The sequence below is a fragment of the Bos indicus genome, chromosome X, assembly GCF_029378745.1.
Source record: "Bos indicus isolate NIAB-ARS_2022 breed Sahiwal x Tharparkar chromosome X, NIAB-ARS_B.indTharparkar_mat_pri_1.0, whole genome shotgun sequence".
NCBI classification, from domain to species: domain Eukaryota; kingdom Metazoa; phylum Chordata; class Mammalia; order Artiodactyla; family Bovidae; genus Bos; species Bos indicus.
In genome coordinates, this window is record NC_091789.1 from 141,131,802 (window position 1) to 141,158,183 (window position 26,382).

At 45.1% G+C, this 26,382-nt stretch overlaps 1 protein-coding gene across 1 annotated transcript; it reads left to right on the plus strand.

Moving 5' to 3' along the window:
* Positions 1 to 2,343: 2,343 nt before the first annotated feature.
* LOC109554954 (melanoma-associated antigen B10-like) lies at positions 2,344 to 14,456 on the plus strand. Its single transcript, XM_070785101.1, is given in 5 exon segments — positions 2,344 to 2,987; positions 3,052 to 3,176; positions 3,179 to 3,337; positions 11,392 to 11,474; positions 12,581 to 14,456. Coding segments are annotated over 5 exon segments (2,052 nt in total). The 3' UTR covers positions 13,622 to 14,456.
* The last annotated feature ends 11,926 nt before the right edge of the window (positions 14,457 to 26,382 follow it).

Sequence of the window (26,382 nt, forward strand, 5' to 3'; positions counted from 1 at the left end):
GAGTGCCCAGGTCGGGGAGTACTCTGAAGCTGACACAGGTGTGCAGGCCACAAAGGAAACAGACAACAGGATCAGCTGGAAAAGGCTTTAAACTGGAGCGGTTGATTCTTCCACTGGGCCGTGGGACCATGAACCTCCACTGCTTCACTGAAGGAACCTGAGGCAGCATCTCAGAGCCCCATGCCAGCATCATGGGGCACCAACGTTTGGGATGGACATGGCAGTATGGCCCAGAGGTCATGCAATAACCAGCACAAACTTTGTTAGTGGACGACAACTGGCCCTTGTAAATGATGAGCTTAAGAGACTGTCACACGTGCACTAAAAGAGAAAAGCCTGTATCACAGTAATTATACAAAAGGACCGAAATTCATCTCAGAACTTTCAAGCAATGTCCCTGCAGTCGACTAAGAGCCCGCAGTGAGAATAGTCAGGCTAAGGAGCCCCTTCACGTTCTCTGCTGGGATTGTGTGGGGCATGGTTGGGGACAGGGGTCGTTTTATACCAGAAAGGGAAGGGTTTCTAGGCTCCGCCTGCAGTCAATATGAATTTCCTGAGTGAGATGTGAGGGGTTCCACACCACAGAAAGCATTCACCCATCCTTCCCTCTCGCTTATCTTACCTGCAGCAGCCATTTCCAGGAAGCCTTAGGCAGAATCGTCCAGATGAGATGCCGGTGCACTTCTCACCCAGCGTCTGTGGATCTGACATCTTCCAGGTGAGGTCTGGCCCTCAGGTCAGCAAACGGGAAGTAATACAGCATTACAGTCGGAGGAAGGCAGGGACAGAGAACACAGAGAATCACTCAGCACACAAGGAGCCCCAGAGTGCCCTCACTGTCTGCCTCAGCAGCTCCAGGAAGGCTGTCAGGCTCGGGCTCCCAAATTCTTCCTGCTTGGTTTACTGAGAGAAGTGAGAGGCAAGGAGTGAGGCCAGTTGACTGAGATCAGCAGGGACATCCCAGGACCCACTATGAGTCGAAGAAGGGACCACATCCCCCCTCTTGCCGGAAACTCCCCCAGAATCCTGCCCACCCAGGCCCCGCCCCTGCTGTCTTCCTGGAGCCCAGATGCGCATGATAGGAAGTGACAGCCCCCTACCCATGCTGGGGTGCCATGCCATCTTTGAGAGGGCTGCTGTCTTTGAGAGCTGCTGTAGCTGTGACCAGAGGGAGGAGTCCGAGGTCTCATCAGGGGTCCAAGTCGGCGGTGACATGAGTTACAAGTGCACTGGATAGGTACAAAGATATGCCCTGGCACTCCCAACACCTTTTCCATCCAAAAAGAGGGGACTTCACAGCCCCCCGGCAACCCCGCACCTGCTCTATGCCCAGAGGCTCAGACCTGATTCTTAGGTCCAATGTCCATCGGCTATACACGTGGGTTCTCGGGACATAACCTGGGTCCAGGGGTGGTGGATCTGGGTGTGGTGTTGCTGGACCCTGGCTCTGTTCAGTAGAGGGAAGTCTGGGATTCTGTGGAGTGAAGGAGGGACCCGCGGGTGGGACTGTCTCCACACCCCAGATTGGTGGCCACGCCTAACCCCTTACCCAGCGTGACTTGGCCAGAAAGCAACCGGTCAGCATCTGGGCAGTTCTAAAGGCTGAGGGGCTCCCTGACTGCCATCACTGACACGGGACACTTGGGGAAGAGGGGACCTCGTTCCAAAGGGCTGGCAGCAGGTCAGCAGAGGGAGGAGTCAGGGTAATGACCATCCTTCCCATCACATGGCCGACTCAGGACCCTCCCCTGTGGCCAGCACTTCCTCCCAGCCAAACACGGGGATGGGGGCGGTGGTCTGTCAGGGGAGGTTGCAGCTTGGTTGTGAAGGGGCAGCCTCGAGACAGCAGAAGGTGGGTCCTGGCTCCCTTCATTGGAGTCCTGAACATTCCCTCCTCTCATCGTCTGGGTTGACAGGGAAGGTGGCAGCGTCAACTTCAAAGCAAGAGAGGGAACAGGTTGGGTGGGTTTTGGGGCAGGGGGATATGAGGGAGTCTTTCCCCAATTTGCATCATGACTCTGAAATGTGAACTGAAAGGACCTGCCTCCCCTGCCATCCCCCACAGGCCTCCCTCTAAAGCCCAGGCAGGTCTGTCTGACTGTGCCCCAGCGATCACTCTCACTTCCTACTCAGTCGTCTCAAGGGAGGAGCTCACCAGGAGAACACAAGACTTGTGGGTCCTAGAGCACTGGCCTCAAGGACCCCTCAGAGGCGGCTTTGGTTCAAACCAGGGAGGAATCTCCTCACTGCAGTTGCTCACAACATCTGCTTGTCCTTCCTCTAGGTGCCCTTCCTGCCTGCCACCCTGCCCGTATGCGTCTGTGATCCATAACCTGTGTCACCATGCCTCAGAGGCATAGGAACAAGTACCATGCCCATGTGAAATGCCACCAGTTCCAGGGGGACACTCACTGTCCCCAGGAGGCCCAGTTCAGTGCTGCTGTAGCCCCCAAAGAGGAGTGCCCCTCCTCCCCCTCGTCTGTCCCTCAGGGTTCTCCCCCGAGCTCCCCTGCTACTGGAGATCACCAGGAGCTTCAGGGAGCCATGGCCCTTAGCTCTCCTGATGCAGGGCCTTCCTGTGCAGGATCTGATGAAGGTGCCCAGGGCCCAGAAGAGGAAAGTGCAGGTGCCTCCCAGGCAGCCCCTGCCACTCAGAGCCCTTGCATAGATCCTCTGACCAGGAAGGCCAGCATGCTGCTGGAGTTCCTGCTGGAGAAGTACACCAAGAAGGAGCCCATCTTGCAGCACGCCCTGCTGAAGGTCATTGGCAGCATGTATAGGCAGCACATCCCTGAGATCCTCACGAGAGCCTCTAAGCACATGGAGCTGGTATTTGGCCTTGAGCTGACGGAAGTCGACCGTAGCAGGAACATCTATGCCCTCATCAACAAGCTCAACCTCGGGGGCGATGAAGGTCTGAGTGATGAGGGGGGGTCTTCCCAAGTCTGGTTTCCTCATGGTGCTCTTGGGCATTATCTTCATGAAGGGTAACCTCGCCACCAGGGAGGAGGTCAGGGAATTCCTCAGTGTGTTGGGGGTCTATACTGGGAGGAGGCACTGGATCTCTGGGGAGCCCAGAAGGCTCATCACCAAAGATCTGGTGCAGAAGTACCTGAAGTACCGACAGGTGCCCAATGGCGATCCTCCACACTAGGAGTTCCTGTGGGGCCCAAGAGCTTGTTTGAAACCAATAAGATGAAGGTGTTGGAGGTGCTGGCCAAGATCCACGATACCGTCCAGACTTCCTTCCCAGACCTCTATGACGAGGCTCTGAGAGATCAGGCGGAGAGAGCAGGGCTGAGAGGCGCGGCCAGGGCTCCAACAATGGCTGAAGCCAGTGCCCCTTCCAGGGCCAAGTCCTACAGCTCCTCCCACATCTAGGGAGAGAGGCCCAGACACTTTCTTCCCTTTTGTGTTGGAACACAGCTGTCAAGATCCTAAACAGTAGAGAGTAGTAGGGTGGAGGGAACAAAACTTGTATGTTCTTTACTGTTTTATGTAGTAAGGGAGTTTAAGTACAACTCATTTTTTAAAAATATATATCATTTTTCCTTTATCCATAGGAGAAATATCTAGTGAAAGTTGATTAGATTAAGGAGATGAGGAAGGTGTTCAGTATTTTCAAATGTTAATTACTTTTCATAAGTTTTATCGTGCTTCAGAATACAAATGTATTAATCATATAAATCACATTGTTTGCTGTTTTAAAGTTTTGAAAGCCACAGGTTGGGTATATATAAAACACAATGAACGTATTGAATATGTTGTTCACCATCCAAACAAGGTAAGATGACACTGGAACAGAGTTTTCTCAAAGAGTAGTCAAGCTCCTAGATAGTGCAGGTTGTAGGGGTCAAGCAAACCAAGTTTAGATCTCTATTTTCTTCCTGATTTAAACTGATAACTTCTGCAAATTATTTGTTTCATTTTTATCAAATATTTTTACTTCAACCAGATTCCTTTTCTTCAGAATACTGATTTGGTAATGATATTCCAGTTTTATTTATTGCTGTTTTAGGATTTTAAAGTTACAGTTTTGGTAGATGTAAAAGAAACCTGACATGCTTCTTGAGAAATTTGTATGCAGGTCTGGAAGCAACAGTTAGAATGGACATGGAACAACAGACTGGTTCCAAATAGGAAAAAGAGTACGTCAAGGATGTATATTGTCACCCTGCTTATTTACTTATTACCTTATATGCAGAGTACGTCATGAGAAACGCTGGGCTGGAAGAAACACAAGCTGGAATCAAGATTGCCGGGAGAAATATCAATAACCTCAGATATGCAGATGACACCACCCTTATGGCAGAAAGTGAAGAGGAACTGAAAAGCCTCTTGCTGAAGGTAAAAGAGGAGAGTGAAAAAGTTGGCTTAAAACTCAACACTCAGAAAACGAAGATCATGGCATCTGGTCCCATCACTTCCTGGGAAATAGATGGGGAAACAGTGGAAACAGAGTCAGACTTTATTTTTCTGGGCTCCAAAATCACTGCAGATGGTGACTGCAGCCATGAATTAAAAGACGCTTACTCCTCAGAAGAAAAGTTATGACCAACCTAGATAGCATATTGAAAAGCAGAGACATTACTATGCCAAAAAAGGTCCATCTAGTCAAGGCTATGGTTTTTCCTGTGGTCATGTATGGATGTGAGAGTTGGACTGTGAGGAAAGCAGAGCACTGAAGAAGTGATGCTTTTGAACTGTGGTGCTGGAGAAGACTCTTGAGAGTCCCTTGGACTGCATGGAGATCCAACCAGTCCATTCTAAAGGAGATCAGCCCTGGGATTTCTTTGGAAGGAATGATGCAAAAGCTGAAACTCCAGTAATTTGGCCACTGATGGGAAGAGTTGACTCACTGGAAAAGACTCTGATGCTGGGAGGGATTGGGGGCAGGAGGAGAAAGGGACGACAGAGGATGAGATGGCTGGATGGCATCACTGACTCAATGGACGTGAGTCTGAGTGAACTCTGGGAGTTGGTGATGGACAGGGAGGTCTGGTGTGCTGTGATTCATGGGGTCGCAAAGAGTTGGACACGACTGAATGACTGAACTCAACTGAACTGAAAAGAAATTCATGAACCATCTGTATTGTCTTTATGATCTGGAAGTAGGTAATATGTCCCTGAAAGAGAGATTTTCATGGTAATGTGAAACACGACCACAGAAAATATTGAGAAACCAAAAAGCAATTAAGCAAATATAAAGGAAAAAGCTGTTAACTTGTAGTTTGCCTTATTTCCTCTAACCATTTTTTTTTTTTTTTGGTAAAAATAAAATATACTTTGCCTTAATTTGGCTCATTTAAGAGTATTTATTTCTTTTGTCCCAGTGCACTGCATAGTCTCTGCTATCTACTGGATAAAAATAACCTCAGATAGGAAGGTGGTATTTTGGATGTTCATAATAATCATAACTTCCATTAAATTAAAGACCAGTGTTTCTTATTCAGTATGACTCTGCTTTATATGTAGTACATGCATTCCAGCATTCATGCAGGATAGGATTTAGCAGACTCCATTTATAGATGGATAACTTGCAATTGTCTCAAGTTCACAAGACTGATAAAGTGACCTTCATCAGACAAGTCCCCTGATGTGCACTAGTCCAGAGTCCTTCCCTTTCTTTGCAAGAGCAAGCACTGAGGAAATCTGTTTTCACCAGTGACATATTTGGTACCGTGACTAGGATTGCTGCCACGGTGCACTCCAGTGGTCTTGCCCAAACTGCTGGCTGGAGACCCCTGACTTTTGCTCTATCTCTCCCATGAAAATTTGCTTGCTGTCACTCTCTGCTTTGTTCTCTTTCCAAGACCCACAGGGCAAGATCTGGGTCAGCTCACTGTGTCATGGCTCCTCTCAATTAAGAGCTGCGAGGAGTACACCCAGGCTGTGCATACCCAAAGAACACTTGGGTGGCAGTTAACACTGTCTTAGGCCTGGTAGACACAGAATTTCCAATGGTGAAGGCACCTACTGAGGCCAAGACTTTTCTCCTCTCAGTCTTTGTCATTTCCTCTATGGCTCTACCCATTTTGAGGTGAGAAGTTTAACCGAGAAGACTGCATGATGTTCAAATTAAGACCGAATAAATAATCAGGGACTTGATTGGGTGAGTTTCTTCTCCATAAGTCCTCGAGCTTAATCCCAGTGTGGTTCCAGAACCAGAACTGCATCAGCAGCCAAAACTGGGGGACTCTGCATCCTTCTCTAGATTTTTGGCATAACTCACCGCACCCTGACCTTACACTGTGGGTGATCCCCTCCCTTCTGGGGATCTCAAGCAGACTTTACCTATAAAAAGGGCAATGTGTCCTGGAACTGCAAGCTGAGGTTAGGAACAGAGAATTGCAAAAACTACTGGCATGAACAACTCTGTCCAAACATCTACATTAAGAACCTTGACTGATCTCTAGCATGGCTTCTAGCAGCAACCTAAGGCCACGTTCTAGGACAACTCGGCTACCCCTGAGTTCCTGTTTAGAAAATTTCAAGGCTACCAAAGGAATCTGTTCCAGCCAACATCTGACATAAGCCCCTCATCTTCCTTTACAGAGAGTGTCTATTTAAAACAAAGATCAAAAACAAAACAAAACAAGAAACCCTCATGATTACAAGAAAAGTGTGACGGAAATAAACTAGAAATTGATATCAAAAAGACAGCAGGAAAATTAAAGATTATTTGCAGACTAAACAATAAACATCTAAATAACACATGGGCCAAAGAGAAAATCTAATGAGAAATTTTAAAATATTTTTACAAAATGAAAACAAAATTACAACTTATCAGAAGGTGTGTGATACAGCAAAATCAGTAAAGAGGTATACACGGCATTGAGTGCCTATAACAAAAAAAAAGCCTACAATTAATAACTTAAGCTTCTATACTAGTAAACTTGTGAAAGAAAAGAAAAAGCAGAGGAAGAACAAATCAAAGCAGAAACCAATGACACTGGAAAAAGGAAGGTAATGCAGAAAAAAACAAAACCCAAAGAAGTTTCTTTAAAGATACAAAATAAAAAGAAGATAAAATTCTCCCCAGGCTAAACAAGAACAAAGAAAGAAAACACAAATTAAATTACTAATAGTAGAAATGAAGGAGGGGCCATTACTACTGATTCCATGGACATTAAAAGGATAATGAGTGAATATTATAAATAACTCTGTGCCTACAAAAAGGAAAGGTTCCACTGAGAAACTGCTTGAAGGTATAACTTAGCACCACTTTCACAAAGAAAAATAGATACTAGGAATAGGTCTGTATCTATTAAAGAAATTTAATCTATAACTAATAAGCTTCCAATAGACAGTAATAGACCCAGATGTTTCCACTGATGAATTCTAACAAAAATTTAAGGAAGAAATTATAACAATTCTCTACAATCTCTCCCAGAAAATAGAAGCAAAAGGAACACCTCCTAATTCCTTTTCTGTGAGGTGAGTATTACACTCAAATAACAAAATCAGATGAAGAAATTAAGAGAAAAAAATTGAACACAAATACCTCTCATAAACATAGGAGCCAAATCCCCAAAAAAATATAAGAAAAGAAACCTAACAATCCATAGAAGGAATTACATACTATATCTAAGTAGGATGCATTTCAGATGTGCAACATTTGAAAATCAGTAATCATAAATCATAATAACAATAGTCTAAGGAAGATAATCACAAGATGAGATCAACAGATGAAGGAAAAAAATCATCTGATAAAATCCAACACCCATTCATCATAAAAATTCTCAGCAAACTAGATACAGACAGGCATTTCCTCAGCTTCATATACAACATCTGAAAAGAAATACAGGTAAAACATCATACTTTACAGTGAGAAGACAGATGCTGTCACACTAAGGTGAGGATATCCCTTCTCACCATGCCTATTCAACACTGTACTGAAAGTTCTAGCCAATGCAATGAGATATGGGAAGGAAGCAAAAGATACAGATATTTGAAAGGGAAAAATGGAATTATAATCATCAACAATAAGAAAACTCCAGGCATTAATAATCCAGGAGTATATGTTAATAAGGTTAGCATATTATCAATATATAACTACTATATAATTAATATATTAATAAAGTTAATCTACTATATACTTAATAGATTAATAAAGTTAATACATAATAGTCAATTCTTTTCCAATAAAGAGATGGAACTTGCAATTAAAAACCTAACACCATTTACATTAGCATCAAAATATATTAGGAATAATTCTTTAAAAAATATGTATAAGATTTACATGAGTAAAACTCATAAACTGCTCTGAAAAAAATTAAAGAAGATCTATATAAATAGACACGCCATGTTCATAGATAGGGAGATGCTATATTGTTGAGATGTCACTTATTTCCAACTTAACCTAGATACTTAATGCAATTCTGTTTAAAATTCCAGCAAGATAGCTTGTAGTTAGCAGCCAACAATTTAAATTTTATGTCAAAAATGAAATGATCCATAATACCCACTGAAGTCAATATTAAAAGTCAAAGTTAGAGAATTGATATTACTGGATTTCAAAACTTACTTTAAAGCTACAATACTCAAGACTGTATGCTATTAACAGAATAATAGACAGATCAATGCCACAGAACAGAAAATCTAGAAACAGACACCCCAAACACTCAACCAACCTTTAACAAAGGCGCAAAGGCAATTCAATGGAAAAGGACAGTCTTTGAAACTTACAGTCCTGGGATAACTAGACATCCATATCTAAGAAAAATGAATCCACATACAAACTCTAAACCTCTCAAAATAATTAACTCAAAGGGAATCACAGACCTAAATGAAAAACTCGCTATTTATAAAAAATTGCAGGGACATCCCTGGCAGTCCAGTGTTTAAGAATCAACACTTCCACTGCTGGGGGAAGAGGTTTGATCGCTGGTCAGGGACTAGGATTCTACATGCCATATGCAATAGGCAAGAAAATCTAGAAGATAACACGGGGGCAAAACTTGAGTTTGGTAATGAGATTTTAGGCACAACACCAAAAGCACAGTCCATGAAAGAAAATAATAAGCTGAACCTTGTTAATATTAAAAACTTCTATCTGCAAAATATACTAATAAGAGAATGAGAAAGAAAGGCCACAAAAGGGTAGATATAAGTCTTTTTGCAGGGCAAGAATGGAGACACAGACGTAGAGAACGGGCATGTGGACACATTGGGGGAAGCAGACAGTGAGACGAATTGAGAGAGTGGCGTGGACAAATATGCACTACCATGTGGACGACAGGCATGAGGGGGAAGTTGCTGGGTGACACAAGGAGTCAGCTCAGTGACAACCTAGAGGGGTGAGGTCAGGGGTGGGAGGGAGGTTCATGAGGGAGGAGATATATGTATACTTATAGCTGCTTCATGCAAGAGAACCTGACATACCATTTAATTATCTTCTAATTAAAAATAATTGTTAAAATTCTGTGAATTTAAAAACTGAAGTACATATAACCACTAGAGTCATATACAACTGTGCCAAGTGAATAAAAGTCAAAGCAAAAGATCACAGTAACAATTTGATTCTCGAATTAAAAATCTTAAAAAACAGGACAGGAAATATTCAAACATGTAAGAGACTTCAAAAATCTGGAATAAAAAAAAGATCATGGCAGCAAAATCATCCAGTTGGTCTGGAAGAATCAACAATTACTTACACCAAGTAACAGAAAATACACTATAAACAGAAGCAACCATAGAAAAAATTTACCTACAAAGAAACTTTAGAAAAATGTATTCAGTCTTCATGCAGGCAACAAGAAGTATTTCCTGAGAGTCTTAGGAAAAAGAAGGCTCAAACAGAATAGTATGTTATGTATACTCATGAAGAACAGATATTGTAAGACTGTCAATTTTCTGTAACTCCTCTACAGATTTAGTACCACATTCAGAGTAGCTGAGACCACAATGAAACACTGTCTGCTGCTTTTTGTACCCAGAAGTAACCACAGAAATCTTATGGAAGGAATAAAGAAAACTATTAACAAAAGTGAAAACATAAAATTAAATAATCCCTGATGGACAGTAAGTCTCCACTGAACTTGACCCTATGTGTGCCCAGGTGGGGAGTACTTAAGAGACTGGCACAGATGTGCAGGCTGCAAGGGAAGCAGACAACAGGATCAGCTGCAAAAGGCTTTAAATTTGAGCCCTGGATTCTTGCACTCTGCCCTGGGATCATGAATCTCCACTGCTTCACTGAAGGAATCTGAGGCAGCATCTCCGAGGCCCCATGCCAGGACCATGGGGCACCAAAGTTTGGCTTGGATGTGGCAGTACGGCCCAGATCATGAAATAACCAGCGCAAAGTTTGTTGTGTGTGTGCTTAGTCACACAATTGTGTCTGACTCTTTGCGACCCCATGGACTGTAGCCCACCAGGCTCCTCTGTCCAAGGGGAAACTCCAGGCAAGACTTCCAGAGTGGATTGCCGTGCCCTCCTCCAGGGAGTCTTCCCAACCCAAGGATTGAACCCAGGTCTCCCGCACCACAGGCAGATTCTTTATGGTCTGAGCCACCAAGGAATGCTAGTGGATGAGAACTGGCCCTTTTAAATGATCACCTTAATAGATTATCACCCAGGGACTAAAATGGAAAAGTTAGTATCACAGTAATTGTACAAAACGACAAACATCATCTCAGAACTTTTGAGCAATGACCCTGCAGTCGACTGAGAGCCCACAGTGAGAACTCTCAGGCTAAGGAGCCCCTTCACTTACTCTTCTGGAATTGTATGAGCATGGTTGGGGACAGGGGTGGACTTATACCAGAAAGGGAAGGATTTCCAGGCCCTGTCAGCAGTCAATATGAATGAAGTTTCCGAGTGAGATGTGAGGGGTTCCACACCACAGAAGACAGTCTCCCATCCCTTCCTCTCAGCTCACCTGTAGCAGCCATTTCCAGGAACCCTCAGGTAGAAATGGCGAGATGAGACGTATGTGCACTTCATACCAGGAGACTCAGGGGTTCACATCTTTGATATAAGGCCTTGGCCTCAGGTCAGCAGATGGGACAATAGCCTAGCATCTAAAGGGGTTAAGGGAAGGCATGGAAAATGACAGAGCATCGCTTACTATAGAAGAGAGCGCCCAAGAGAGCCTTCGGTGTTGGTCTCATGGGCTCCAGGAAGTTAGGCTTGGGCTCCCCAATTCTTCCTGTTGGGAGTGCTGACACGAGTGAGAGGCATGGAGTGAGCCAGCTGACAGTTCAGGACAGGGACGTCCCAGGACCCCTTAAGAGTCAAGGGAAAGTCCACGTGCCAATCCTGTGAGAAGCTCCCCCGGAACCCCGCCTGTCCAGGTCCCGCCCCTGCTGTCCTCCTGGAGCCCAGATGCGCATGACAGGAAGTGACGTCCTCCTAAGCACGCTGGGGGAGCGACGCCATCCTTGACAGTGCCGCTATCTCTGAGAGCTGCCGTTGACGGTGGCCAGAGGGAGCAGTCCCAAGTGTCATCGGGTGTCAAGATCGGAGGTGACGTGAGTTACGAGTGCAGGGACAAGTCTCTGTACCCCCATTCCCTTTTCCCTCTGAAAAGAGGGGGCCAAACAGCCTCTGGCCGCCCTACCCCTACACTCAGACCAGAGGATCCAGCCTAGCTCTTAGGCCCCAAAACCATCCACTAACCCCTAGGGGGTCTCGGGAAAGAATGCCTCGGTCAGGCTCTGCTGGACCCCAGCTACGCTCAGTAGAGGAAGAGCCACGAGCCCTGTGGAGTGAAGGAGGGACCCTCGAGGGGACTGAGGGTCTCCATACACCAGAACGGCAGCCATGTGTAACCCCCACTCACTGCGATTTGGCTGCGGATTATCCGGGCAGCCGCTGAGCAGCTGTAAAGGCTTGAGGGGCTCCCTCACTGCGACCTCAGACACGGGACACTCGAAGAAGAGGGGACTTTGGTCTGAGGGGCTGGCAGCTGGTCAGTAGAGGGAGGATGTCAGGGTTCGGGAAGATTCAGGATGAGGGCCATCCTCCCCGACAAATGGGCGACTCAGGACCCTCCCCTGTGCTCAGCGCTTCCCCCCGGCCAAATATCGGGAAGGGGGGCGGCGGTCTGAGAGGGGAGCTTGGAGCCTGGTTGTGAAGGGGCAGCCACGAGACAGCAGAAGGGAAGGTCCTGGGACCCTTCAGTGGGGGGCTGAGCATGCCCTCCTCTCCTCGTCTGGGGTGACAGGGAAGGTGGCACCGTCAGTTTCAGACAGGAGAGGGAATGGGCTGGGTGCGGGAAAGGTGGCGTTTGATATGGGGGTGTCTCGCACCAATTTTCATCCTGACTCTGAATGTCAGCTGAGAGGACCTGCCTCCCCTGCCAGCCCCCACTGGTCCCCCTTTTAACGCCCAGGCAGGACTGTCTGCTGCACCCCAGGGCTCACTCTCCCTTGCTACTTACTCAGTGGTCTCAGGGGACAGGCTGACCAGGAGAACAGGAGCCCTGTGGGTCCTAGAGCACTGGCCTCGAGGACCCCTCAGAGGCAGCTTCCATTCAAGCCAGGGAGGACTCTCCTCGCTGAAGGTTCTCACAGCATGTCCTTGTCCCTCCTCCAGGTGCCTTCCTGCCCGCACTCCCACCTGCAGTCCCTGACCTGCTGTCACCATGCCTCGGAGGCACAAGAGCAAGTCCCATGCCCGCAGGAAACGCCACGAGGTTCAGGGGGACACTCAGGAGGCCCAGGCCAGTGCTGCTGCAGCCCCAAAGGAGGAGTGCCCCTCCTCCCACTCTTCTGCCCCTCAGGGTTCTCCCGCGAGCTCCCCTGCTGCTGGCGATGGCCAGGAGCTTCAGGGAGCCATGGCCCCTAGCTCTCCTGATGCAGGGCCTTCATGTGCAGGATCTGATGAAGGTGCCCAGGGCCCTGAGGAGGCAAGTGCAGGTGCCTCCCAGGCAGCCCCTTCCACTCAGAGCACTCGCAAAGATCCTCTGGCCAGGAAGGCCAGGATACTCGTGGAGTTCCTGCTGGAGAAGTACACCAAGCAGGAGCCCATCACGCAGAATGCCCTGATGAAAATCGTCAGCAGGAAGTACAGGCAGCACTTCCCTGAGGTCCTCAGTACAGCCCGTGAGCGCATGGAGCTGGTCTTTGGCCTGGAGATGAAGGAAGTCGACTGTAGAGGGAACATCTACACCCTCATCAGGAAGCTCAACCTCGGGGGAAACGATTGTCGGCGTGATGAGGGGGCGCTGCCCAAGTCGCGTCTCCTCATGGTGCTCCTGGGGGTCATCTTCATGAATGGTAACCACGCCACTGAGGAGGAGATCTGGGAATTCCTCAGTATGTTGGGGATCTATGCTGGGAGGAGGCACTGCATCTTTGGGGAGCCCAGAAGGCTCATCACCAAAGATCTAGTGCAGAAGGAGTACCTGAACTACCGCCAGGTACCCAATAGTGATCTTCCACGCTATGAGTTCCTGTGGGGCCCAAGAGCTTGTGCTGAGATCAGTAAGATGAAGGTACTGGAGGTTCTAGCCAAGTTCCACGGTAGGGTCCCTAGTTCCTTCCCAGACCTTTATGACGAGGCGCTGAGAGATCAGGCGGAGAGAGCAGGGCGGAGACGTGCGGCCAGGGCTCCCACCATGGCTGAGGCCAGTGCCCCTTCCAGGGCCAAGTCCTGCAGCTCCTCCCACATTTAGGGAGGGGGGCAGGGCACTTTGTTCCCTTTGTGTTGGAAGAGAGCAGTCAACCTCCTAAGTAGTGCAGAGTCTTAGGGGTGGAGGGAACAAAGCCCATATCTTACAGTTTAAATGGTAAGCGAGTTTAGGTCTAGTTTGTTTTAACAAAATATATATGTTTTCTTGTATTCACATGAGAAATACCTAATGAACAATGATTTAAATTAGAAATGTAAAGAGGTGAAGGAGGTGTTTAGTATTTTCAAATGTTCTTACTTTTGATAAGGTTTATTGTGCTTCAGAATTCAAATGTATGAATCATATAAATCATAGTTTCCAGCTGTTTTAATGTTTTAAAAGTTTGGGTATTTGTAAAACACACTGAAAGTACTGAATATATTGTTCACAATGCAAACAAGATAACATGACATTAGAAGAGAACTTTTCTTGAAGAGTAGTGAAGCTTCTAAAGTGTGCATGGTAGTGGGGGTTAGATCACATTTCTTTCGATCACATTTCTCTTTCTGTTTCACATGAGTAACTTCTACATATTATTTGTTTCGTTTTTTTGTGTTTTTTTCCCCCAATATTTTTACTTCTAAGAGGTTGTTTTTCCTCAGAGTATTAATTTGGTAATGATACTGCTGTTATAGTCACTGCTGTTTTAAAAGTTTTAAAGGTACAGTTTTGGTAGATATAAAAGAAATTCAGGATCCATCTGTATTGTCTTTATGATCTGAAAGTAGGTAACATAGCACTGCAAGAGTGATTTTCATGCTAATGTGAAAGAAGACCACAGAAACTTTTGAGAATCAAAAAGAAAATGGAGAAAAGAATACAGTAAAAAGTCTTTAAGTTGTGGTTTACCTTTCTTTTAAACTTTCTTTTAGTAAAAATAAAAAAAAATACTTTGACTTATTTAGCTCATTTAAGAATATTTGTTTCTTTTGTCCTAATTCACTGCATATTCTCTGCTGTCTCCTGGATTAAAAGTAAACTCAGATGGGAAGGTGGTATTTGAGGGGTTCATAGTAATCATAACTTCCACTTATTACAAACCAATACTTAATCAGTATGCCACTGCTTTATATGTAGAACATGCATTCCAGCATTCATGCAGGATCAGATTTAGCAGACTCCATTTATGCATGGATAACCTGCAAATTTTCAAGTTCACAAACTGATGAGGTGACCTTCCTAGGACTAGTCCCCCGACCTGGATTAGTGCAGAGCCCACAATGTGCCACTTCTCCCAGCCTAAGCCAGACATCATGTCGTTTCATTCATTTTTCCTCTAAACACTCCAAAAAATGTGTCTCGTTGGATACATGGGGCCCTGTTCCAAAGAACTGTTTTGGAATAAAGGTTAAAAAATGCTGATAAATGAATGGTATGAAAGAAGACAAAACTACTCAGGGATAATGTGGTCATGAACACATGCAATGTCAGATACCCTGAAAAGATCAATATGCCCTCATTTATCCTTCTTGATTCTCAGGGACATAGAAGCCTTAGCTTAAGCACTGTGTCCTCAGGTCAATGGATGGAAGAGTCCCAGCCTCTGATATTTATCAAGGGGAAGATTTTAGGACACTAGGGGTCCCACAAACTATATCCTGCTTCTTGCCTTGTGTGGCCATGGGGAGAGCAGTCTGTCTGAGGTGTGCCTTCCTTTCCTGCAGGGCAAAGGTGGCGGGGTTCTCAGAGAGTTGAGTGTCTTGGTCTTGTGGCAGCAGCTCCAATTCTGCCCAAGTAGGAGATCCTAACAGGCCTTCATAGGATTTACAGTGAGGACACTGGGTGCTGATGAGTGGACCCCCGATAGCAAGGGGGATGGCACGGAGGAACAGGCAAGGGTAGCCAGGGAGTAGCTCTCTCAGCCCCCTTGTGTTTTCTCAACAAGGCGAAAGCCTTGGCCACAGGCCAGCTGATTCAGCCAGTAGGGAGGGTGAATTCCCATATGCTACCGGAAGTCAAGGTAAGAAACCTGATCTAAGACAGGGGGACCACTTGACTCCAGAAGAGAGGGGAGCCCTAGAATGTTCTCCTCAGAAGGCCCCAGTAGCTTTGCACACATCTGGTTCATCCTGTCTTCCAATCCAGAACTTCCAAGAAAGTAATGCCTTTGTTCTGAGGAGCCCAGCATCAGGTGAGTGGAGGCTGCAGTCTGGGTCTGGTCAGGAGCGAGGATGAGGTCCCTGAATGAGGGGCAAGAGGACCACTCAGCCCAGAACAGGGGAAAGTGTGGAGGCCCACCCCTGATATCAGCCCTATGAGACCCAGGAGAAAGCTTTCTGGCTGAAGTGTTCTCTTTCCACTGGAGTGGCCTCAGGGAGATGAGAGCCTTGGTCTACTGGGAGAAGCCTCACTTCAGTACAGAGTGGAAGCTACTGACTCCAAGTGAGAATAAAGGGACTGCACCTAGAACGCAGCCCTGCCCCTCTACACCTCGCACTGGCAAATTTGGGAATGTGGGCATGATGCACCCCACACATTTCTTTTTAGAGCATCTCAGGAGGTGAGGTGCTGGGGCTCAGGGGTCAACCTCAGGACAAATTCCAGGTCATGCCAAGAGTCAAGTAGAGGACCATGAGGATTAAGGAACCACTCACACTATACCACTTTTATAGAATCCCTCCCCTCGGGTCAACCATGAGTGACCACAGGTTGGCAGCCCTCACATCCTCCGAGGAGGTCTCAGGGAATTTAAGGCTGTAGCATGAGAGGACAGGCCTCGTTAGGAGATGGGAAGTCAGTGTGGGGACCTGGAGAGAGGACAGTAATAGTGAAGAGAGGGAGGAAATACAGGTCTTCCTAGGAGCCTGACTGAGGACAGGTGCAGCCAGCATTCAGAAGGCCTCAATTTCCAGTCACAGCTTTCTGTCCTGAGAGACCACAGGTAGATGTGGTAAGTTAGGCAACCTCTACTTTCTTCTATTGGGTCTCAGAGAGTTGGGGGCCTTACTCTGAGCACATGTCCTCAAGTAAATAGGAACTTCAACACCTCCCAACAGTTCCCAGAGGACCCCTGGTCATTTCTCCAGAGGAGCTTCAGGTAACCCTTGATGTGGCAGGGAAGACAGTTCTTTCATACGTGGGTCAGCTACTCTGTGCAGACTGATTTCCCTGGGCCTTTGTCCTTCCAGTCCTCCATGATAAAGGGAATTGAAGGAAGACTTCAAACCAAGTGGCATGCTCCTCCCCTCAAGTCCTTGCTAGGAAAGTTTACCTTTGATGTTTCTGCACATGCATAGCTGGCCCTTCCACTTGTTGGGAATAAAATTGCTCACTAAATTCCAGACAATAGTCCAAGCTGGAGACCTTCATTAGAAGGCTCCCACCAAGAGAAATGACAGCTCTTGGCTCAGGGATCCTGCCTCCATATGACAGGGATAGAATAGCATAGGATACAGGGAGCTGTCCCAGGTGATTCTGTGGAAAAGAATCCACGTGCAATACAGGAGATGAAGGTTTGATCTCTGTTCTGGAATATCTCCTGGAGGAGGAAGTGGCTACCCATTCCAGTATTCCTGCCTGGAGAATCCCATGGACAGAGAGCCTGGAGTGCTGCAGTTCATGGGGTTGCAAAGAGTCAGACAAGAATGAGTCCTTGACCACAGACAGACAGACTGGAAGATCTAGAAGTCTAGGAGGCGAATAGAGGTAGAGAAACATAGGAACAATTGGTAGACCGTTGTAAGTTAACATCGTTCAAGAACGGTATCAGAATGTAGTGAAAGAAGGCAGGTTTGTTTAAATATAAAGCCATAAATAATACATGAGTTGTTCCCCAGGCCTTTAGGTAAAAGAGGAATGTCACGACCCTTCTATCCATTTGAAGAAGTTCTACAATAATCCAAGTTTGACCTCATAAGGTCAGACACTCTCCTGCTCCAAATGAATTGGGAGGCAGTGATGTAAGCCTGACCTGTACTCAAAGAAGGCAGTCTTTCCTAGTCCTCCACTTTCCATTGACTATAGAATGTATTCCACTTAATCCTCCAGGCAGAGTTCCGTCACCTGACTGCTTGCATCTCTTACAAGCATCCTATATAAATTAATCTATTTCTTGCCTAACACTTTGCCTCTTGCTGAATTCCTTCTGTGCTGAGACACAAACAACCTGAGCTGCCCTAAGACTAGCTACCAGGTGAGTGATTCTAGTTAAAAGACCATGGTTCAAGTCCCAAACTGGATTTGGCGGGGGGGGGGGGGGTGGGGGGGGTGGGGGGGGTGGGGGGGGTAGGGGTTGGGGTCCTGGCCATGTGGATTTGAGTCAAAACCTGATGTGATAGGTTTCAGCTAGAGGAAGTCTCCATGCCACCCCTTAGAAAATTTGAAACTATGGCCTGTTAAACTGGCTCATAGGGCTAGAATGAAAGTCACTTTCTTCTGCATTTCTCTGCACCTAGACTCCAAGTATCTTTGCCTTTGGTGTCCAAATCCAGACACTGTATGCCATGAATGCCTCCACTTTGTGTTTATAAAATTCAAGCTGAGAGTGTCTACAGGATAGGGTGAGAATGGACAGAAAAAGAAAAGAAAAGACATTGAGCTAAAAATTTTCTGGCTACCTTCTGAAATATGGCTGTCCTGGTGCCTCAGACGGTAAAGAATCTACCTGAAATGGCAGGATATTGGGGTTCGATCCCTGGATTGGGAAGTTCCCTGGAGAAGGGAATGGCAACCCACTCCAGTATTCCTGCCCAGAGAATCCCATGGACAGGGATCCTGGAGGGCTACAATCCATGGGGTCACAATGAGTCAGACATGACTTAGAGACTGAACAACAACAGCAATCTCCTAACACTTCTTCTACTTTACCACTTCTTGCTGCAACTAGTGAAGCCCATGCGTCCTAGAGCCTGTGCTCCACAGTAAGAGAAGCCACCACAATGAGAAGCCAGTGCACCCCAATGAAGGGTAGCCCCTGCTCCTCGAAACTAGAGAACACACACGCAGCAAGGAAGAGCCAGCACAACCAAAATGAAATACATAAATAATTTCTTAAAAAAATACTCAGGGAAGACACAACGGCCCCTGGGGCGAGAACTGAACCACATTCTGCCCAGCAAGATCACAGGTGAGGGATGCCACAGCCATGAAAAGTCCATAAGGGAATTCAGTGACACCCGAAGCCCCTTATGAGCATTCGTCATTTCCTTTTCAGATGGGTAACTGACTGTCCATCGCTGAAGACTTGCCCTTAGGATTCCAGCGAGGTCCCTTATGTCCAAGTCTTCCTTGCCTTTAGGAAAAACTCTGAACTTTGAAAGACTTGCCAGGTAGACTCTGCTGGCTTGGCAATGCTAAATTTGCCTACAAAAGCCTTTTCCCTTCTCCAGATGATACTAACCATCAGCCAGCCACTGAGCCCTGTTCACAGGAACTCTTTCTGGACAAAAGAAGGAGTCTCTTGGACCACAGACCTCTTCTTCATTTGTACTCAGCATTGAACACCACTACTCCCGGCCCCCATCACCAATGCTTTGCCCTCTAACCTGGGACTCCAGAACTCCTTAAACTCTATCCACCTCAGGAAGTCATAGGGCCCACCAGACTTCCATAAGAATCTGAGTTCCCCTCTCCATGCAGGATCTCAGTTGGATAAAACAAGATTAGGGACAATTCTCAGATGACCCCAAAAAATATCTAGACAAGTTTAGACATCTATGACTTTTGAATTAACCCAGAAGGACATTTATATCATCCTTGCTCAGACACCCTCTCAGGCAGAAAGGACAACTATATACAGATTCAGCACTCAGCTGGGAGACAGCTATCACATGACAAACTCCCAACCATTTCCCATGGGAACGATGGCTGTTCCCTGTTCAGAATCTAGTTGGGAGTATAATACGTGAGCCAGGTTAGCAGCCAGGGATGCTTTGTCTTCTTCTTCCCCACCTGAACACTGGTGATCAGAGCACCCCCAGAGAGGCTCCCTGTTCTGGCCAATGACCACCACTAGGCTTCCAGCCATGCCAGGACGAAGCAAGACAAAACTGCCAGCACGGGGTGTCACAGGTGCGACTAATGTAACCCAGGGTTCATGATGCCATATTTATAAAAAATAGCACTGTGGTTTCTGTCTTCCCTCCCACTCCATGGATTTTGCTTGGGTCCTTATGGGTAACTGCCTGCACACTAGGAGAAAAGTTATATAACCTAAAGCTGTCCATCAACTTGTCAGTCAAATGTCACAGGACACACATGACCCTACCACATGGCAGGACCGCTTCTGGTTTCCAGACAGCCTGCGCTCATCCTTCTCAGGAGTGTAATTTTGCTCTGCTTCATAAAACTGCTACTTAAAACTGCTCTGTTTCTCCAATAAATTCTTTCTCTTTGGGAGGACAAAAACAGGAAATCAGTGTTCCGCTGGTGAAAATATGGATCACATATTTATTACTGTTTATCAGGTTCCTGTTAGAGTTTTTATATTTTATAATGCAAATTTAGAAACTTTTGATTGCTCTTTGATCTAGAACAAGAAAACACAGCAATGGAAGAGGGATTTTCATGCAAATTTGAAGAGACTCTGTGGTAAAATAACTTAGGTCAAGTAAAAAAGAAAAGAAAAAGTAAATTTTAGTAAGTTTTTGGTTTTGTTAAATTCTTTTAATACTCCTTTTTAGTAAAAGTATTTCCTGAGTTTGTTCAAGATTGTCGGAGAAATTAAATAGTAATAAAGTAGACAATTTTATCATTGTCACTCATATTTCCAACCACTAATTGAATATCTACTCCTTGGAATGCTCCGTGGCAGAACTGGGGATGGTAATAAAAAGAAGCCTGAGCCACTGTCCATAGAAGGTAAGTGTTTATAAGTTGCCGCCATATCAAGCAGATGGGGAGATACCTTTTGAGACCTAAACATGTGAAAAGTTGAAACAAGGGATGAGAACGAGAGGATGTTTCAGATTAGAGCAAGTCAAAAGTAAATACTTTGAGGCGACAAATGTGGGCGTTTTGGAACACTGCAGTTCCCTTGAGGATGTAATTTGAAGTTAGGTGGGTTGGTGGGCTAAATGAGGCTGAGTGAATTGAGGGCGGTGGGTGACCCTGAAATGCGGGGTTTAAGTTGAGAAGTTGCAGAACGGAATGGAAGATTACCCTTGATTCTTTGAGACTGTGGGTAAAACAGAGAGACTCTCCACCTGGGACAGGAATAAAATGGGTTCTGTGCTCCTGCCCCAGTATAGGGAAACACAGTGCACAAACTGGGGATTTAACCCCACTGCCTCCAGGGTGTTTGCCAGATAAAACGATGGTATTTCCTTGAACTGAGATATCTAATACCCACTGTAACAATACTCTCCACACTGGGGTCAGAGGCCACCATGTTACAGAAATGTTCTACTACCTATTTTAAGCATAATTTGGGGAACTTCAAATGAAGGCTACACTTTTGGTGCTGGTGAAATTAATGAAAATGGGGGGTGGTGGTATGGATGAAAAGGCAACTGGAAGGGAAGATCTTTGTCCTTGACACAAATTCTAAAAGTTTTGAGTAGCATCCAGGTAGGGGACATTCCTCTACATTCAAATGGCATATTTACAAATGGGGAAATTTTATTTAGTTTTACTAAGCAGAACTGGGTTCATTCCAAAAGTGCCACATATTTCTGATATCTCATGCAAGTAAAAAAAAAAAATTCACAAACAGTTGATACTATGGTCTGTGGTCATAATTATCAGAGGAATAAATGTCGTTCTTTGAAATCCATTGTTGCAAGAGCTTTATAAATATAACATATATTACAATAGTTCTACAAAATAGGGTTTAGAAGACTCACTTTGCAGATTATGAATTTGGTAATATTCTCAAGTTCACAAGACTTGTGACAGAGCTGGAAATAGACATTTGGTCTGCATCTGTCGAGAGGCCACACTGTTCCACTCCTCCCAGCCTGAGGCAGACCTAGTGTCCTTCAGTTCTCCTGTCATCTCACTACTCCAAACTGTATTTCAGAGGCTTCTGTTTCAAGACGGTGGTGTAGGAGGATGTCTGTTCATTTCCTCCTGCACCATAATTGCAACTGGCTGTTGAACAACTATCAACAGGAGGATGCTGGAACACACAGAAAATGATACCCCATGTTCAAAGAAAAAGTGGAAGTCGCAACAAGATAATAGGAGGGGTAAAATCACAATGAATTCAAATCCCATACCCCTGAGTAGGTAACTAGAGAACAAAAATACCAAAGAAGTTCTCCCACGATTGTGAAAGTTCTGCACCTCACATCAAGGAACCCAGCCTGCGGTTCTGACAAAGGGACTTGGAATTCCCTGGTCATCTGACCTTGAAGGGCAGTGGGATTTGATTATAGGACTCCCAGACAAGTAGGGGAAACAGACACACCACTCTTGGAGGGCACAAACAAAGTCTCGCATGCACCAAGACCCAGAGAAAAGGAGCATTTACTCCACAGGAGACTGAATCAGACCTACCTCCAAGTGTTCGACAGTCTCCTGTGGAGGCATGGGTCAGCTGGGGCTCACCACAGGGATGAGGGCACTGGCAGAAGCAGTCCTAGAGGTCCTCCTTGGCGTAAGTCTTCTTACAGGTCAGCATTAACTCTGCCATAGAGACCACAGACCCATCATTCAAAAAGAGACAAGCACTCTAATGTTCTCTGCAGGACTGTTTACAACAACCAGCACGTGGAAGAAACGTAGATGTACATTGACAGATGCAAGTATAAAGAAGCTGTGGAGGCATATGCGATGGAATATTGCTCTTGTTATTTTGTGTTGTATCTGATTCTTCTTAGACCCCAAGGACTGTAGTTCACCAGAATCCTCTGTCCTTGGGATTTCCCAGGTAAAAATACTGGCTGTGTTGCCACTTACTTCTTCAGGGTATCTTCCTGACCCAGAAATTGAACCCATGGCTCCTCCATTGGCAGGCAGATTTTTTACCATTGACCCACCAGGGTAGCCCAGTGGAATATTACTCAGCCATAAAAATGAACAAAACTGTGTCGTTGTTAGAGAGGTGGATGGACCTAGAGAGTGTCATACAGAGAAGGAAGTCAGAAAGAGAAAAACAAAGATTGAATATTAACGTATATATGTCGGATCGAGAAGAATGGCATAGGTGACCCTATTTGCAAAGCAGAAATGAAGACAGTGATATAGAGACCAAATGCATGGTACCAAGGGGGGAAAGGGTTAGGGTGGGAGGAATTAGAATATTGGGATTGACACATACACACTATTGATACTATGTATAAAATAGACAACCGTTGGGAATATACTGTATAGCACAGGGAACTCTCCTTAATTCACTGGGATGTCCTCAATGCGAGGGAAATCCAAAGTGAGAGGATATATGCATATGTATGTCTGATTATTTAGTGTGGAATAGAAGCTAACACAACATTGTAAAGCAACATACTGCAAGAAATATTTGCTGCCATTGACTCTAAACAGTGACTGTAAATGTACTTTTATTTAAACATTCCTTGATTTTCCAAAGAACAATGCAAAGTAAATCAGATTTTCCTTCATAGGCTATTATTTCACAGAGTGTTTTTATATGTTAACATGTATCTTTCAAAATGTAAATGTCATACAAAGGAAACTAGGATTGATAACTTTTTAAATTTCTCTTCTTTACTGTAATTGTTTTTACTTTCCTAGTTAGTATGGGGGAACAAAACATGCCATCTCGAAATTTTTTTTTTAATTTTTATTTATTTTTAAACTTTACAATATTTTTTTTTAAACTTTACAATATTGTATTAGTTTTGCCAAATATCAAAATGAATCTGCCACAGGTATATCTGTGTTCCCCATCCTGAACCCTCCTCCCTCCTCCCTCCCCACACCCTCCCTCTGGGTCATCCCAGTGTACCAGCCCCAAGCATCCAGTATCATGCATCAAACCTGGACTGGCGACTCGTTTCATACATGATATTATACATGTTTCAATGCCATTCTCCCAAATCTCCCCACCCTCTCCTTCTCCCACAGAGTCCATAAGACTGATCTATACATCAGTGTCTCTTTTGCTGTCTCATACACAGGGTTATTGTTACCATATTTCTAAATTCCATATATATGCGTTAGTATACTGTCTTGGTGTATTTCTTTATGGCTTACTTCACTCTGTATAATAGGCTCCAGTTTCATCCACCTCATTAGAACTGATTCAAATGTATTCTTTTTAATGGCTGAGTAATACTCCATTGTGTATATGTACCACAGCTTTCTTATCCATTCATCTGCTGAGGGCATCTAGGTTGCTTCCATGTCCTGGCTATTATAAACAGTGCTGTGATGAACATTGGGGTACACGTGTCTCTTTCCCTTCTGGTTTCCTCAGTGTGTATGCCCAGCAGTGGGATTGCTGGATCATAAGGCAGTTCTATTTCCAGTTTTTTAAGGAATCTCCACACTGTTCTCCATAGTGGTTGTACTAGTTTGCATTCCCACCAACAGTGTAAGAGAGTTCCCTTTTCTCCACACCCTCTCCAGATCAAAATGTCTCTTTTGATACACAGATTATTCTAACTGAAAACAATCAAGGCCAAAAGATTCAGAAAGGAACCTGAACTTTGGCCTAACTGCCTGAAAGAACGAGGACAAAGGTCCTGTTCCCTGAAGAGAACTATGACCAGAGATAGCTGCAAAGGTTATGGGCAAGGTGTGGTGGTGAAATCTTGGCAGGGCCTAGAGATGAGAGTCCACTCTGTGTCCCGGGGTCTCTGCCTGGCACAGAAAACATTCGTTTACCAACATTCCCTTTCCCATTTCCATGTGAACTGCCTTCCTATCCTTTCAAGTCCCAAAGAATTACCATTAAAATTATCTTTTCTCTTTGGCTCTGGGCTTTGGCAATGTTGATGAGTTATTCAGTTATTCAGTTCCTGGGTCTCTCTCATGGCTATGTGTTATTATACTTTTATTTTATCCTATTAATCTGTCTCACATCAGTTTTATTCTTTGACCACCCACAAAAACCTAGAAGGGCAGAGGGAAGTTTCATCCTCCTCTATATTAGCTACATCTCACATATTTCTCTCTGTGTTCAAAATCCTTAATGAGGTATTCAATAACAAATGAATGGCTACGAATGTCATTGATGATTTTACTCATATTGATATAATTACATATTTCTTTATGCTTTTCTAATTTTTATTTATTTATTTACTGAGCATTACCCCGCCCAATAGAGCAAGAGCCAGGTTTCCTCATAGCCAGTCCCTCCCATCAGCAAGCTTCCACAAACCTCTTAAACTCATTCTTCAGAGGGCAGACAGAAGAACTACAATGCCCTATCCTCTGGAATGAAAACCACAATCACACTAAGCTAACCTAAATGATCACGTGGATCACACCTTTGTGTAACTCAAAAGCTACAGGCCAGGCTTTGCAGGGCCACCCAAGGTGGATGGGTCATGGTGGAGAATTCTAACAAAATGCGGTCCACTGGAGAGGAGAATAGCAAACCACTTCAGTATCCTTTCCTCGAGAACCCCATGAACATCATGAAAAGTCAAAAAGATATGATACCAGGAGATCATACCAGGGGGAGATACCTGAGCCCCCCAGGTCAGTAGGTGTCTAATATGCTATTGGGGAAGAACCCAGAAATAGCTCCAGAAAGAATGAAGAGACTGGGCCAAAGTCAAAATGACGCTTAGTTGTGGATGTGTCTGGTGGTAAAAGTAAAGTCCGATGCTGTAAAGAACAGTACTACATAGGGACCTTGAATGTTAGGTCCATGAATCAATGGAAATTGGTCAAGCAGGAGATGGCAAGAGTGACCGTCCACATTTTAGAAATCAGACAACTAACATGGACAGGAATAGGTGAATTTAATTGAGATTATCATTGTATCAGTGGGCAAAAATCCATTAGAAGAAATGGAGGAGTCTCATAGTCAAAAAGAGTGCGAACTGCAGGTACTGGGTGCAGTGTGCACAAGGACAAAATGATCTTGGTTCATTTCCAAAGCAAAGCATTCAGCATCACAGTAATCCAAGTCTATGCTCCAACCACTGATGCCAAAGAAACTAGAGTCCAGTGGTGCTATGAAGATGTACATCACAGCCTAGAACTACCATCCCCCCAAAATGCCCTTTTCATAATAGGGGACCGAAATGGAAAAGTAGGAAGTAAAGGAATAACTTGCAGCTGAAAATGGAGAAGCTCTACATAATCTGCATAAACATGACCCGGAGCTCACTCTGGCTCAGATCATAAGCTCCTTACTGCAAAATACAGACTTAAGTTGAAGAAAGTAGAGAAAATCACTAGGTCATTCTGATATGACCTAAATCAAGTTCCTTGTGATTACACAGTGGAGGTGAGGAATAGTTTCAAGGGATATGATCTGGTGGAAGACTGCCTGAAAAACTAAAGATGAGGGTTCAGAACAAGGTATAGGAGGTGGTAAAGACTATCACACAGGAACTAAAAGAGAAAACTTCGTACCCCCATAATTGTACCAAAGGACAGAAATGCACCTCAGAACTTTTGAGCAATGCCCCTGCAGTCAATTAAGCCCATAGTGAGAACCGTCAGGCTAAGGAGCCCCTTCACGTACTCTGCTGGGATGGTGTGGGGCATGGTTGGGGACAGGAGTAGATTCATACCAGAAAGGGGAGGATTTCCAGGCCCTGACAGCAGTCAATATGAAGATCCTGTGATTGTGCAAAACCATCTTGGTTATAATGGGGCATCTGAAAGCACAATGAGTACAAATACCTACTTTATCTCCTAAAAGATAAGCTTTTTTAATTTTCAGATATGACACATTGAGACTTGTC